Source organism: Aplysia californica, unplaced genomic scaffold (assembly GCF_000002075.1).
Source record: "Aplysia californica isolate F4 #8 unplaced genomic scaffold, AplCal3.0 scaffold00027, whole genome shotgun sequence".
In the NCBI taxonomy this organism is placed as follows: domain Eukaryota; kingdom Metazoa; phylum Mollusca; class Gastropoda; order Aplysiida; family Aplysiidae; genus Aplysia; species Aplysia californica.
Window position 1 is genome coordinate 1,530,931 of NW_004797297.1, and position 16,019 is coordinate 1,546,949.

At 38.7% G+C, this 16,019-nt stretch overlaps 1 protein-coding gene across 1 annotated transcript in view; it reads right to left on the minus strand.

Moving 5' to 3' along the window:
- Nucleotides 1-298: 298 nt before the first annotated feature.
- Nucleotides 299-16,019, minus strand: part of LOC101853285 (DNA topoisomerase I, mitochondrial) — a 29,021-nt gene continuing 13,300 nt past the window's right edge. Inside the window, exons 10-19 of the mRNA XM_005091235.3 lie at nt 15,532-15,719; nt 14,553-14,697; nt 12,822-12,965; nt 12,136-12,390; nt 11,557-11,671; nt 11,007-11,134; nt 8,179-8,273; nt 7,728-7,806; nt 7,276-7,346; nt 299-6,630 (exon numbers count right to left, since the gene is read on the minus strand). Of these exons, the coding sequence (XP_005091292.1) occupies nt 6,528-6,630; nt 7,276-7,346; nt 7,728-7,806; nt 8,179-8,273; nt 11,007-11,134; nt 11,557-11,671; nt 12,136-12,390; nt 12,822-12,965; nt 14,553-14,697; nt 15,532-15,719 (1,323 nt within the window). The 3' untranslated portion in view covers nt 299-6,527. The remainder of the gene's footprint in view (nt 6,631-7,275; nt 7,347-7,727; nt 7,807-8,178; nt 8,274-11,006; nt 11,135-11,556; nt 11,672-12,135; nt 12,391-12,821; nt 12,966-14,552; nt 14,698-15,531; nt 15,720-16,019) is intronic.

Here is a 16,019-nt window from a genome sequence, read left to right on the forward strand (position 1 = left end):
TTTTACCTGGACAACAGCCCAAAGCACCTGCCGTACTCTTTTCAATTTTATAACCGCCAAGGAATCTTTAACACACACAACTTCCTCAAGTGACCTCCAAAATTGTTCATCCATAACCACGAGAACTAGGTACTCAATTCCACCAACCCTAGGATCAGGCGCTATAGAAAATTAGGGAAATGTTATGTGTAAAACTAATCCCTCTATATATGATCCTAATGCAGCCCCTCCTCAAAGTACTTGTGTATTGAGTACACACAACATCCATTATGACACAAGCAAAACTATTAAAGCCTTCAAAAGATGACTTGTCATTTTATTGCAAAGTTTCATTTCATAACTGAAAGGCTTTTTATGTATACTTTAAAAAAAAAACAAAGAAAAAAAAAACCTTGCATGCACACACGAGTACTTGGGAACACAATCATCTAGCTTATGAGGTTTTTTGTTGTTTTTTTTCTAAATGAGGCAAAGTACTATACAGACACACTGACTTCCACTGAAAGAATAATCATACATTTGTTAAAATGGCATTGTCAAGACAAAAATATCTTATGTAAGCAAAAATGTAACAGAGGACAAATTCAGAGGGAGCAAACCTATCTCAAACATACTTCAATATCAAAGAAATTCAGTTACTGCTGGCACACACTAAACACCTTACAATGCCACCCCACACTCACTCGTACAAAAAGACAAAAACCAATAACTGGAATTATTTATGTAATGAACCCATACTAAATCCTCACTTCCCAGCCTGTTTTAAACTTTCCAGAGAGTTAACTTCGTTAAGAATTATGCACCAGTGAAGCATTGCCGAGTCTTTACAGTACATGCAGCGGGCACTGTAGGTACGTCAGACAAGGACAAATCATGGCACAGGCTGTGTACACCAAAGTACAGGTACGATACCAAATGTTAACTAACCCCCATGAGCATGAACTTTAGACAAACTTTTTCAAGTGGTACATTTAACACTGAGTCATACTTTCCAAGATCCTCACATTAACAAGGCCAACGGTGAGAAGAGCAGAGCAGGCTCTGCAGGAATTTCCTCTTCCATCAAATCTCTAAACAAAATATCCCGTAAAATTCATTGTGTTTGTGCGTCAAAAGAAATTTAAAAAAAAAAAAGAAGCAAATTTCAAATGCCTGTTAACTCCCTTTCATGGCCACAATTCGCAGGTACAACCAAAGCATTAGCATTCCGAACAAAGTAAAACTGCGGCACATTCCCTTGTGTTTGAATCTGAATAAAACTGAAAGCCACTTATAGATTTGATGAATATGCAACAGAACACTGGCATGGTAGAATAACATGACATCCATATGAAACACTGGGAAAACAACTTGGGGTGGGAGAGATATATAAAACAGAATGACGCAATGCATAACATTATCAATAAATAGATGCTGGTCTACCCCGTTTGTACAATTCTAGTCATTCAAGAGACCACAGTCTTCTCATTTTCCCAAACTGAAATAACCAAAACATTACTGAAAAGAAGATATAATTAAAATTTTCAGTTTAAAAAAAAAGGAAAAAGACCTGAACCCTGATATCAAACTTTCTCCCTCTTTCAGTAAAACCTACAAACCTTCTCCCTCTTTCAGTAAAACCTAATCAGCACACAACAATATAAGAGGCCATGGGGATAATAGGGCATTCCATATATGACAGCTAGTTTAAAATACACTATCAAAAGTCCAACTGACATGGCTGTAAGGCCGCTTAAAAACAAGACAGAGGCAAAAAAGTGTGAGAATATACAGTTAAAAGTTTGCAACGGAGGAGGCGTCACAGGAGAACAGAGGCATGTTCATAAACACACTCACACAAGGAAACACACCAAAAATTATATGAAGTTGAAATAAACGCTGTCCAGTCCCACGATGTATTGCAGAACCCAGACAACACCCATATATAGTTCCATACTAGAAGATTTATAAGTGAAAACATGGGTAGTCTATAAAAGGTTCTAGCATAATTATGTTTTATGTATCTAAGCTCGGCATTGATTGATATTATTCCAAAATGGATGAGGTACCTTACGTGGAACAAATCAACTTCATCTGTCCCTTACTTGTGTTATGGTGACGGTGATCATGAGCAGATATACACCAGTGCGAATTCCGTCACGAAAGGGTAACTACACATGGGTGTGTATCCCGTCAACTATGGCTTAAAATATGCCATAGATGGCCATAAAATGTTTAATGGCTATACAATATTTTTTTTAAACTAAAAAACCCTGAAGTGTCACAGGGTACTTTTCCACGGTGAATGATTCTCTACCACATGACAGCACTAAACGTCTAGGGACTATCACTCAGGACAAGACCCAAGATACACTTTCTTCCCTAACACACACTCTAAAATATTCCATGACTTTTCGAAGAGACATCAGTGAACATTAAAGGCAAGCTAAAAATGTGTATAATATTTATATAAATAGACATAAATCAGTAGATCTCGCGCAAATCAAGTGTATCTCTTGGAATGCCTCTCCAAACGACAATACATTTGCTCATGTATTTTATCCCACAATACCCATTCTGAGACCTTTACTTTGGTCAAAAATAAATGAAAGTTGCATCACAAAAAGAACACCCAACTTTGTTGTACAGCATAAGAATGATAAGTAAATAAATTACTGTCACTACAAAACAAGCAAATAGCACTTTGCTGGACAAAAGATTCAATTCACTCTTACAGATTTACAAAATACAAGGGACAGCGCATTTTGAATGACTGGAAATGACAGCAGAATAACATTCAATTCATCAAAAATATTTTTATTCACTACTATGAATGTACTACTTTAAATAAATAAAAATAGCCACCGCAGAGGGGTGACAATGCTGAATAACACTTTTTGCTGACTACAAAAAATGACCAAATAATCATACCTCAAAATACTGAAACTAGAGACACTTCCTCAACTTTATGTATATGTCTACATTTCTTTGTGTCCCTTTAATATCACTGCAAGTGTGCACAGACACTCATACTTTGACAATGTGTCCGGGAGACTGTGTGCACCATTGCTGTTTTAAAGTCATTAAATTAAGGAATATTGCAATACTGCATCAGTTTGATTGGAGACATTTGTGTCACTGCAATTCAAGTCAATGTGGGGGAACAAAATCATCACAACCAACTCAACCAACATTCATGAAACAATGACCGCTCAAAAAAGAGTGAACAGATGTTCAAAAAGTTGACGAGAGAACAAAGCAAAGACTCCAAAACGAAACATCCACCTGGGTGCAGTACAGGTTGCAACAGAGAGGAGAAAGCAGAGCCAGCATATGCCAATGAGGCTCAATAGTAAGGCTGGTACTACAAGACCCTGCACAGGAGCAGGACATCAATGGAGTCGCGATCTCAACAGAGAAATGAAGCTCACTTATTCTTATAACCTCAGCATTTCTCATTTCAAGAGCAACACTGTCCAGAGTCACATTCAAGAACACGATAGTCATAAATAAAGTACTTCTGTACCACTTCTAAACTTACAGTGGCTCTGTCATATAAATATTACTTGAGCCTGTAAAAAATTTATTTAGGTTGAGCAAACAAGACTAAAAATTATACAACACGCTTTGCAATCACGAATTTTAAACCATTACAAAGAAAAAGTTTTAACTTCATTTTGACTGCTCAGTGTAAGACTCAACCATACGTTACTTTTTAAAATGGTGTACAGCAGAGCCCTACACTAAGCAGTCAATTTTAACTTAGGTGCAATTATCTAAACTATTCAAATGTGCATACTAATATTTCAATGAACACTACACATACTCCTTTTCCAAAGAAATGAAAATAAAATAATCTGGCAGTTAGTTGGACTTTCAAATAATCACTTTAGATATTGTCAAAATAGTGCACATGCTGTCGTGACCAAGTCCAAATCAAAACAAGTCCACAAATACGGGCAAAGCCGAAGCCTCCCACCAGATCCACAATCAATCAGCTGGTTTGATCAGGCAAGAAGCAACAAGAAACAATGGACAAATACCATTTGCTGGGATGTGAAAAGCGCTAGATAAAAATATAGCCATTTCCAGTGTTGAAAAGGGCTTTCCCCATTTTGTACATTTCAGATTCTGCCATGCACTGTGCAGTTCTCTCCTACCCTTAAGTTCTAACTCATTTTGTAGCAATATTTTGAGTAGAGAAAATATGTTTATGAATGGCCAGGGTACACAATACTTCCACATATTGAAGTCACAGTGAAATGGAATACTGCAACACATCAGCCACACAAAAGAAATCAGTGAAAAAAAATCTGAGGCAACCCACTAGCTGTCCAGTAAAAAACACAGGCACTTCAGTTACTTTTATGGACTACACTCCGGCACACTTTGTAAATTTTTGGGCAACAAATAAGCACTCCTGTTCTAATACACATTATAATGGGAGTAGAAATGTAAATACCCACAATCTCATTGCGCAAAATACAAGGCCGTAATATTGTGAAATTTGTACCTAAAAAAAAATTAGTATAACCTGTGCAAGACAGCCACGCATTGTCGAGGGGAAAAGTGGCCGTATAAGACAGGTGGCCGTCTTAGGCAGGACGGATCAAAATTTTAAAATAACAAACTATTTACTCCTGGGGTCCCAACTGGAGGTGGACACATGTTATGACTGCCCTAGGGCTGATCAAAATGTGTTGTTGTTTTATTTCTTTTGAAAGGGGGGAGAGGATAGGACGGTTTTTGAGGGACTTTTTGTTGTTAGTTTTATTTTTATTTTTGAATTATGGTTCCGAGATAGGTCAAAACAAAACTAAATGTTTCAGAAGAGGAAGGCAAAGTGTCACAGTAAAACAAATAAATGGGTCTCCACCACTCGGCGAACGAGCAACTCTGTCGCGAGTTTGTGTTGATTTCCATTGTTATGGACTTGATTTACTGAGTAGTGGGCGGAAATTATAAGTCATGACGGATCATACGCTTCCCTTACTAGCAGCTGAAAATTTATTGTCACCCATTGGTCAACTTGGGTAAGCATTGAGAGTGACCTAAGCAACATGACGTTTCATCCATTGGAGGGACTGACAACAATGACAGGTGAATGAATTACGATGGCTTGTCAACAACGTCAGGGGAAAAAGCATAATTTTTGACAAAGTCTGGAAGTCTTAGATAGGTAGATTTGGCAATGGGTTGACAAAATAGGGTAGCCATGGCCGCATTGGACAGGTGTCCGTTTTACACAGTAAAATTATAGAGAAATAATGCAAGGGGGGAAATGGAAAGTGGCCGTTTCTACAGGTGGCCGTCATGACAGGTTCGACTGTAATAAAATTGGCTTATTGGTGGGGCATAAATTTCAAAGTTGAAATATTTCAACTATGAAAAACATAATTTTAGAACTTTATCTTTAAAATCTTTTTCAAATTGTCATAAAATACTGGGAAATGCTGGAAAAGATGGAATGCTAACAGTCAAAATTTCAACCCTCACTTATCATATCAGCTGCATCACAAGAGATATAAGATGGTAGCTTCAACATGTTTACAACTGGTAAAGGTACGTGAAGCAATCAATAAAAAGCTGAAAATGCAAAAATTAAGTGTATCCTTTTGCTAAAATGGTGAGTGATCGCAAAATATACATCCTCATACAATGATCTATCTTAAAATTTAGTATGGAAGAGGGGGAAAAAAATTATGGCAACCTAATTGAGTAAGCAGCCACCCTGCTGATGCCGAGTTTGAGCACATGCCAATTCTGAACTCATGAACTGAACATTATAACACAAAATCCTTTTCTACATATTTACTACACTAGCACTTCAGAAGTTGATACTTTTCCAGCCTGTTGGCACACAAAAAAACAATTTTATATCAAGATCCAGCTTTAGAATTCATATTTGTCCAGTCTCTCCCCTGAACAGAAGAACCTGATCTGTCTTTATTACAGTATTTACAGTACATTAAATGATTACAAATTGAAATAAACTTCAATTCCATACAAACCTTGGCCATATGTTCCCTTTACCTAAAACTGACCACTACACAAAACTTGCATTTCGGTCTTTCTATACTAATTTACTGAAGAAGTATGTTCCTTTAGTCTGATGTATCCTTCCTGATGTTTTGCTATAAGCATGTACTCACAGAACAAATCTAATGAATAATCCACAGTTCCAGTCAGCATTACACTCTTGGACGACGTGCAGACACGAGTGCTGAGTATGAAGGAATGCATCGATCAATCTTTAAGGTAACTTCTGGCCACAAGCCATAACATAGCAATAAACACCAAGGACTGATATGCTGTTAAAAAGTATGTTGCATTACAATGGAGTTGGCAGGCAAAACAGTCACAGTGCTGCATATGGAGCAAGCACCTGTGCATATCACACAACATATAAAATATGTATTGACAAGGGAAAAGGAAAAATTACTTTACACAATTAATTGAAGAAAAGGCAAATATCTTCCAATGACAATCTGTACACACTGTCACATGTCTGTTTGACAGTCCTGGTGGCCTAGGCAAATGAAGCATCATCAAAATTTGAAGTGCTCTGTAGCCATGTCAATGGCCCATCGGAACTTGTCCCTCTGGGTCTTGTTGTACACCTTCTCAATTGGTACATCAAATTTCTTGCACCTGTGGGGAACAAAAACACACTTTTAGCCTACAAACTCAAGGGACGTAACATACAATGAGGGTGAAATTCAACAGACATGTATGAGACTGAACAACTTAGTTTTAGTAAGAGTTTTATGGCACTTGCAACACAATAAGGTCATATAAATGCTGAAGATAAGAGGAGTTACAAGAGAGTAACAAACACAAAAAGAAGGAGGAGAGATGAGGACGATAGATGTTTGGTAGGAAAGAAGGAATAACGCAATAAATACTTTTTATAGGACAAAACTGGTCAACACAACGAAAAATCATTACCGTTTAGTTTTAGTTTGAGTTTTACAGCACTTTCAACACTAACAGATTATACCAATACTGAAAATTAAATCTTACTAGGGAACAATACACAAAGAAAAGAAAGTGGAGAGGTAAAGATGACAACAGATGTTTGATAGGAAAGAAGAAGCGCACGATATCAGAGCACCCACTAAGTATAACATCAATGATACACGCTGATGCACTGCTTTCAACCCACTACTGAATGTCTTGATCATCCCACAGCCTCAGCTTGTGACCTGCCTAGTGTCAAGCCATAGAAGCAAAAAAGTCTTCACAAGAAGTGGATCTACTAAAAATAAAAACATATCTTGAACAAACAATATTTACCAGGCCACCGAAATCCTGGGGTCGAGATAGTTGAGTTTGGAGGTACCAAGAGCAATCTCCTTGTTCTCATCCTGAGGACAGCAAAACAGTTTCAGGTAAAGGCCACAACTATATCACAAATGACATAAAGCAAAAATCAGGGAACTATCGTCAAATAAAAAATAAAAAATACTGATACATTTTTAAAATAAATTAATTTATAACTGAAAAGCATATACCAAAGGCCTTGTGGTTGGTTCAATCCCACATGCTTTGGTGACAATCTTTCCCTAGTAACTTACTCTCTTGACCACTCAATCTATCCAATAGCCATAACAACAGAGCATAATTTCATTAAAATCCACTGTAGCCAGTTGGGAACAATGTTCCACTGGGTCACAATGTCGGGCTCATGACTTGAAACAAATGCTTCACAGAAAAAAAAACCAAAACCCATGAAACAAAAGTCTTACCTTGTCCGTAGCCTGCACTTCCAACTTGGTTAGCTGCTCCTCAAGTCTTTGAAGAGTCTTCTTCTTTTTCTCATACAACCTGCAGCATGAAGAGGGAAAAACATTACAATGTTGACAAACCTTGGATCGGCATCCTCCTTACTCCAATGTCAAAACAACCATTGTGCAATAAAACAGAACTATGATTTTTTTTGTTTAACAAACAGTCATTGCTACCAGAACTAGTATGCATATTTGATACAAGAGAAACTGTACGTGCTGACAGATGAACAGCCCAGTATATAATAGATACCACAGACATAAGCCTGAAGCCATCAAAGAGAAGAAGAATATGCAAATTGACTTCACTACATTTTTACCCTTCAAAAGAAAATAGGAACAAGCAGACAGGTGTCTCCATGCTATAATAGAAACACAAAGGAAAAAATTGTATCACTGTGGGTCAGCTTACGTCTTAGTCTTCATTGACTTGGCCTGTTTGTAGTCTGCTTTGATACTCTTGATATCTTTCTTGACTTGCTTGATGTCGTCCTTCTTTGCATCAATCTGAAAATATTTGACACAATTATTAAACACCATTGAATTACTGAATTTTTGCTATATAAATTACATGCCGTTAAGCACGATACTTCGGCTTCAGGCACGCTTCATTTACAAGACAGCCAATACTTTCATGATGACCCATCGAAGTTCGAACAGTCTACACAGCTGCAAGGAGTGAGGACATAGGATCTAACCTAGGGCAACGCCACACATAGATGAAAAAAATACAAAGAAAGTCAGATGTATCACGCGCGAGGTGGGACTAAGGCGAAGGTGTGAATGTGCCACAGCAGCAAGTGGTAGGCCCTACGCACAGGCAGTGTATAGGCCTAATGTGCTGTATCATGACTGGCCGTTTAAATTGAAATTTTCATTTCCCATTAGACCACAGACCGAACTACATCGTTTCTTACAGTAGCCTTCAGAGATTACACTAAACGACGTCTTAAATAGGCCAAAACCAACATCATGGCAGCGAAAAGAACTTGTCTCACAGTGGAGCAAGAGTTGAAAATAATCGAAGAGATGGAATCTGTCCAAGATCAGAACTTTACTGAGACTCGCAAGCATGGCATTTCAAGATTTCCAGAGTGGAAAACTAGAGAGGAAACTCGTAGCACTGCTTAAGATTTTCAAAATCTTTCAAGAAACCGAAAAAAAAAAAAAAAGTTTCAAAGAAGAGGACGTCGATATTACTCTAAACGCCTGGCTAGGTCAAAAAACGATCAGAATGTAAGGATCAATGGACCTATCCTGAAACAGAAAGAGCAACAATTGACGGAAGAGAAGGGTCACAACTTCACGCCATCGGATGGATTGTTAAGCCGCTCCAAAGAACGCCACAGCATTACATTCAAACGAGAGCATGGGAAGAAACAATGCACAGACTCCGAGTCCATCCAAAACTGGAGAGAGTGCATGATGGTTGGTTTACTGAATGATTATTCACAAAATGATATGTACAACGTCGATGAAACAGGCATCTTTTTCAAAGGTCTTCCAGATTGTGGCTGTCTATAGGAATGAGAAAATCAGTGGTGGCAAAAAACAAAAAGACAGACTCACTGTTCTCATCTGCGCCAATATGTCTGGAACTGAAAAAAAGAAACTTCTCATAATTGGGAAAAGCAAATCGCCTCATGACTTTCTCAGCAATGAGCCAAAACTTCCCGTTGGCTATAAATATTCTGACAATACATGGATGACATCAGACATTTTTACCTATTTTCTTCGATCGTGGAACAAATCACTTCGTCTTCAAGGAAGATCAATTGTGCTTCTTGTTGACAACTGTAGTGCACATCCCAACAAAACAGGTCTTACGTGCATTGAGTTGGAATTTTTACTCCCCCAATACTATTGCAACACTTCAACCAATGGATCAAGGCATTATCAGGAACTTTAAATGCCATTATTGTGCTGCGCTGAACAACATCATCATCAGCGAGCTCGATTCCGACTAGTCAAAGAAAGCCAGCGACATTCTACCCACCATCACTGTTTTGAGAACCATTTACCTAATGCGAGAAGTATGGTCGTTGGTTACTTCAGAAACAATCAAAAACTACTATGAGAAGGCGGGTTTCGTCATCAACTCAACAAGCGACGACGTGTCACCCATTATCACCCCTGTGACATTAATTCCACCAGAAAACTTAGACCCTGAAATATTTGAAGAATTTATCGCTGTGGATGAAGACGCACCTGTGACTGGCGAATTAACAGATTGTGAAATTGTTCAAAACACGTTGGAAAGGAAGCGATCCCAAGCGGAGGAGGAAAAGGAGAGCGCTGAAGCTGAAGGAGTAGAAGCGGCGACCAAAATGCCTTCTTCCTCGGAGCTGTTGCAAAGCCTGAACACTATTCGTGTATTCATGGAATCCGCTGGCCTCGCATCTCAAACTAAATTCGGGAAAATTACAAGAGTTGTGCAGGAGAGTGTTATTTAAAATCGCAAGCAAAGCTCCCTCTCCTCTATGCCAAATTACTCCCAAGTTTTTATATTTTTAACTACTTTTTCCACAACTTCTGTTTTCTTCATGTCTGTTTCCTCCTTGATACCACTAAAATTACGTCGACTAGTTCACGTTTACTTTATTCATTGGTGATCGACAAATCTCTCATTTCATGCTTTTTCAAATTGATAGTTTGCAATCTATTATTACCATAAGTTATAAAAAATAAATTTAAAAACAAACAAAAACTATTATGGCAGGTAAAAATGACAGCATACACTTTTGTGCGACCCCAACTTACAAACGAAGGGAAATAACTCAGGAAAATTTCTACACGAAAATCTCTGGATTGTTTACTTCGCACTCGAGCACACTTCAGCATTAAGCACGCTTATGCTTTCTCCCGATGACCATGCTTAAAGCCAGTATGAACTGTACTTGCAACACAATTAGGTCATAATAGTGCTGAAGATTGGAGGTGTTACAAGAGAATTAAAACCACAAAAAGGAGAGATAAGGACATACCCACAAAGAAAACTAACTATTGACTTTAACTGAATGTTCCAACATAGGAAGTAGACCGACTTTCATCCATTTGAAAAAAGTAAAACATTTTGTGAGTACACACCATTCTAGGTAAAGAACATAAAAGTTTTGAAAGCGCAGCTAAGCACTTACTCTGAATGTATCTACACCTCAAAGAAAAAAGAACCCCCCCCCCCCCCCCCCTCTCTTAAAATTCAGTAATTTTGAGAAAGAAAGAAAATCTTTAAAAAATTACCTTCTTCTGCAAATTCTCCATGGACTTTTCAAATGTTTTGGGCACAGCACGTTGATGGTTACACAGAATAGCCACAGCTCTGTTAGCCCTGTTGTAGGACAGCATCTTAGCAGCCACACTGTCGTCCGCTTCACGATGAGGAAAACAAAACAGACAGGTTATTGCTTACATACAAACCAAACGTTGACAGAAATTCAATGCTACGCAGGGATTTCAATATAAACTTAAAAAGTAAAAGCTGAATGGATTAATGATCACGAATCACCCCTGGACTGACTGAAATATCCCGCTATTTAGTAACAGAAATTTTCACATAACACTCTGCAAAGATACAAGGTGAAGCAACTGTACCAAGATATTGCCAGCTATTGCCCGACAATGTGTATAAATTTACAAAGTTTTATCTTCATTTGTTAATTAACATGTGCACCTGTGAGGGCATTTCAATTTTTATCATCATGTCGAACTAAAATAATGTGAAGCACATCCTAAATGTACTTTCCATCCACCCCAAAAAAAGACTTTATAAAGAACTCTGAGAAATACATACGATTTGTGAGTAGCTCCAATTGTTCAGAGAGAGTGCGGGAGGCATTGAACGTACGGAACACCTTAGCTGTCAGCCCCTCCATCAGGTCTTGAAGGTGCTTGTTCAGCACAGTGGTCTGTAAGAAAATTAAAACACAGATGCCATTTACCATATGGCAGATATGTCCCCACCAAAACCCAACAAAATGCGCGTTTCTATTAACACATTTAAAGGGCTAAAAAGCAGCCTTCTGCATCTATAACTGTATTTTCAACTACACGGTGCTTGACAGCACTGAGTAACTACAATTCAGGCAGCCAAAGCAAACTCAACATTGACATCTTTACCCAACAAAGCCACATCTATTATTTAAAAATCCACCACAAAGGAGGTGATACCACGAAGACCAGGTTAAAAGGGGCAAGTTAAACTACTACACTGAATGCTCTGTCCTCTCACTGGTCATGGTTGTGTTTCGGTAGACTTGGAGTATACTCAAGGCATCCACAGCAAACAGAAGTGAAACCGACAATGATTTCTATTGTCTATTCTCTCTTTACATAAATCTGCCACTCCCACAAAAACACTTCCAGGACTCACATTAAGTCGATCAAACAAGTCATCCTCCGGCGACTTGTTCTCCATGAAAAGCTGAACATTCTTGAAGACTCGTTTTTCCACAGGGATGGCGTTGAGGTAGCGGATGGAATCTTTACCCAAAAAGTCAAACTCCACCACATAGTTCTTCCCGTCCTTCTCATTGTGCAGCGTGATGTGTTCCACACGCAGGGAGCAGCAGCCCACTGTGTCTGCAGTCTCACCCTCTTCTTTCTCATTACCAGCTCTCAGAGCAAGCTGCACACAGAACAAAGCCATTATTTAATTCACAAGAAATTAACAAATAAATACCCTGAGAAATCAGGCACAAAAATTTTCCAATTCCTTGTCACTGTAAGCCAGCTTACTCTTTTTCCTTCACGTTGACACATGTCAGAGACCAAAATGAAATACAATCTTTATGTTAGCTCCTGTCACAACAATTTAAACTTGAGCCGCTACTAGCCAATACAAACAATGAACACAACAGCTACTTCCAGCTCCATTTAATAACAAATGGATAACTCTACAGAAAGAAACAATATAAAATCCATTTCAATATTCATCATGTAAAAGGCAAACTGAGGTTGAAATCATTTCACCCAATGGAAATCATTAATCATTTTTACCAGCTGAAGGTGAAGTAAATAAAGAAGACCAGCAAAAGTCTATATATAGCTAGAACTGACCTTGTCAATAAAGTAGAGCGCCACTGCTCTCTGCCTCACTCTCATCTCCTTGGACTTCCAGTCCTCCTGGTACTGAGCGCGGATCTTGTCCACACACTTGTGCAGCTTGCGGGCTGTCTCGTACTTCTGCATGTCCTTCTCTCCCTGCAACACAAAGAACAACTTCTCTAAGCAAACATGTTCAAGAGTACAGTCAATCAATCAATCGTCTATTAATAACAACAGTAACACCTTCATTTAACATTGCTAATGATTTTCTCTTCAATACAATATAAACAAAGACAAAAAACAAAACAAAAACCCATCAACAGACCTGCCACTATATGAAATCTAAAAATCAGGATTTTAGAGTAAAAAAATCAGGATCTAGTGAAAAAAATCGGGATCAACGGCAAATGAGTCATAGGGGGCACTGGGGAAAGGGGTCCTGGTTCCCTTTTATGAGGCAAGTATGCAAGAGAAAACTTTTGCAGGGATAAGTTCACGTTTGGACCTCTAAATAGAGAGAAAAGTGAAAGACAGCATATACATACTCGAGTCGGAGTTGGATAGACTGGGGGAGCGCAGGTTGCAGTAAAGCTGAAACTCTTGTAGTTTTGGAAATAGCTGACACATAACTCTAATCATCCATGCTAAAAGCCCACGTTAACATACAGTAACAACGTTTGACTTCCATCGTATATACACTCAAGCCCCCCCCCCCCCCCCCCAAAAGATCGCGCCAAGGTTGTTCATTAATTTCTTTTTTCTTATTCCTTTATCTTCAATTAGTACATGTATCACGGCACGCACAGCCCAAGTGTCAAAACAATACCCCCACCCTCTCCCACCCCGGTCGTCCACACTGGTTAAGTCCCAAAAAACACCTCGACCAATGCGAACTTTGTTGACCCCGACAACCGACGGTCCCCGACACACGCGCTACTCACACGTACAAGGTCATGTCACGTGATACGAATGAGCGTTTGAAAGTTCCACTGACAGGTCTTGATGATGGGCCCGACTAACCAGAACTCAGACGAAGCTTGCTTTTAAAGCAACGGCAGAACAACGAATAGATTATTCTTAGGCCCATGCCATAATTGTTACAGTAATCAGGACACCATTGGAGAATTCTGGGTTATAAAAGCGAAAGTAGATCTTGAGCGTATCCATGTCGGAATTCAAAATCGATACTACGTCCGTTTAAGTTGAAATAACGTGTGTGAGTCAACTACTAGATTCGGTGTATATATATATGCTTTAGAAAGTAGGGTTCCAAGTTCCTGCCGATAAAAAGTCTAATCAGGGCTTCCGAGCAAAAGAGATTGCAGAACTTTTTTTTTTTTTTTTTCTAAGAATCTGACGCAACAGACGCAACGACAAAAAATCAGGATACTGGCGATCGAAATCGGGAAAATCGGGATGCTTGAGATTTGGGGCCAAAAATCGGGATATCCCGATTAAATCGGGATGAGTGGCAGGTCTGCATCAAAATGTCCCCTTTTCCAATCTATGCTGCAACCAGCTTTGCATGCTCACTCTGAAACTATAAACAAGGGTACACAACAAGTAGACAACTGTCCACAATTGCATTTTGCCCCCCCCCCCCCCCCTCCCCCCCAATGCAGATGATGACAAACATCAAAGGACGTATCTGTGTACCCCTCTCAGTCCACCATAATTTCCAATTCATGACAAACAACACTCCGGCTGTCACTCAACGCACACTTAATTGTTTCCAAAGATTACCTTCAGTTTGGAGGCAGCGTTCAGCATGACATACTTGGTAGCACCTTGGATGTTCTCCGTCCAGGAAGCCAGCCAGGTCACAGTGTTGTCATGACGGACTTCTTTCCACTTGTGACCCTCGGGGGCCTCTGGGATTTTGGAATCTCTGTTGATCACAGTAAGTGATTATTTATACCTTCAAGAATACAAGTTAAAAACTTACATTTATATGTAATACACGCAAATGAACCAACTTGCAGACGTAGGAAGAGAACATGAAAAATAGCCAACGTTCTGTTGGTGGCCATGTTGTATATTTGCAGCCCCGCTATCCCCAATCACAATGTAAATAAAAAACGACAGGTCAACAAGATAACAATGACTCTTCAATTGAATCAGTTGAGACCACTGTTACCACAAGAGCACCTCGAATGGTGAAAATTTAAATGAGGAACCAAAGCATGTCATGTCACGAATTCAGCATTAATATTAAAAACTTCTTCAAATATGCCAAATCAGAAATAAAACAAGATTCTTGTATCTACTACATAGGCAAAACTATCAGATGTTCTTGAGAACTGTTTCATACTGTTACAACTATCAACATACTTTGGTTTCCTTACATTAAAAGATGTAGCCTGTCATCAATGATTTATTTAAGAATGCCTGCAAGTAGGTAAAAATGCTGACATTGGTAAGATACAAAAATGAGCGCCTCCCTCATTTTTCTTTTACATAAACAACATAAAAGCACAACAATATACTGACCTATATATTATAAATTTCTTGAAAGTCAATTTTACATACACAAGAAATGTGACTCCTGTAATGATTTTTAAAAACCCCACATAGACATCACGTTCTTTGAACATGAAAGATATGGTTGTCTTCTTTGATTTTTTCCTTTATTTGGTCTTACCAGTGGGTACACCACCTTCAAAAGTATAAATTTGCATGTAGTAATCCTTATACTCATACACTAACATAACCCAAAACTCACTTGCTGCAGTTGATAATAACATGCTCTGGAATGACCCTCTTCTTCAGCATGCCTTGCTTAGGGTGGTCTCCCCGACCACGGAAAAGGCCTGGAGGTTCAATCTTGAAGTTTCCAATCTTCTCTTTGTGGTGGTCAATGACACAGAAGCCGTACTCTTTGGTCAGTTCTTCGTTCTCTTTCTTGATTTTCTGTGATTTGAGATTTGGAAGGCAAGTTGGAGTAAACTGAAGCACATAATACGTTTACACTGTAATGGTCATTTAGTGCCCAGGAAAAAAGCATGACAAGCAGACAGAAAGAAAAGGGAAAGGTAAGGACAACCAACTGGCGGCGTTCTCAAGTTCACAAATGAAAACAATTGTAAAGCAATATATGTGCCACGACAAGGTAGAATCAGGCGCTCGTCAATTTTGGAGTATATAGAGTTATTGGTATCATCTTAAAGTTTGTTCATTTGTCTTGCATTTGAAGAAAAAATTACTCATCTA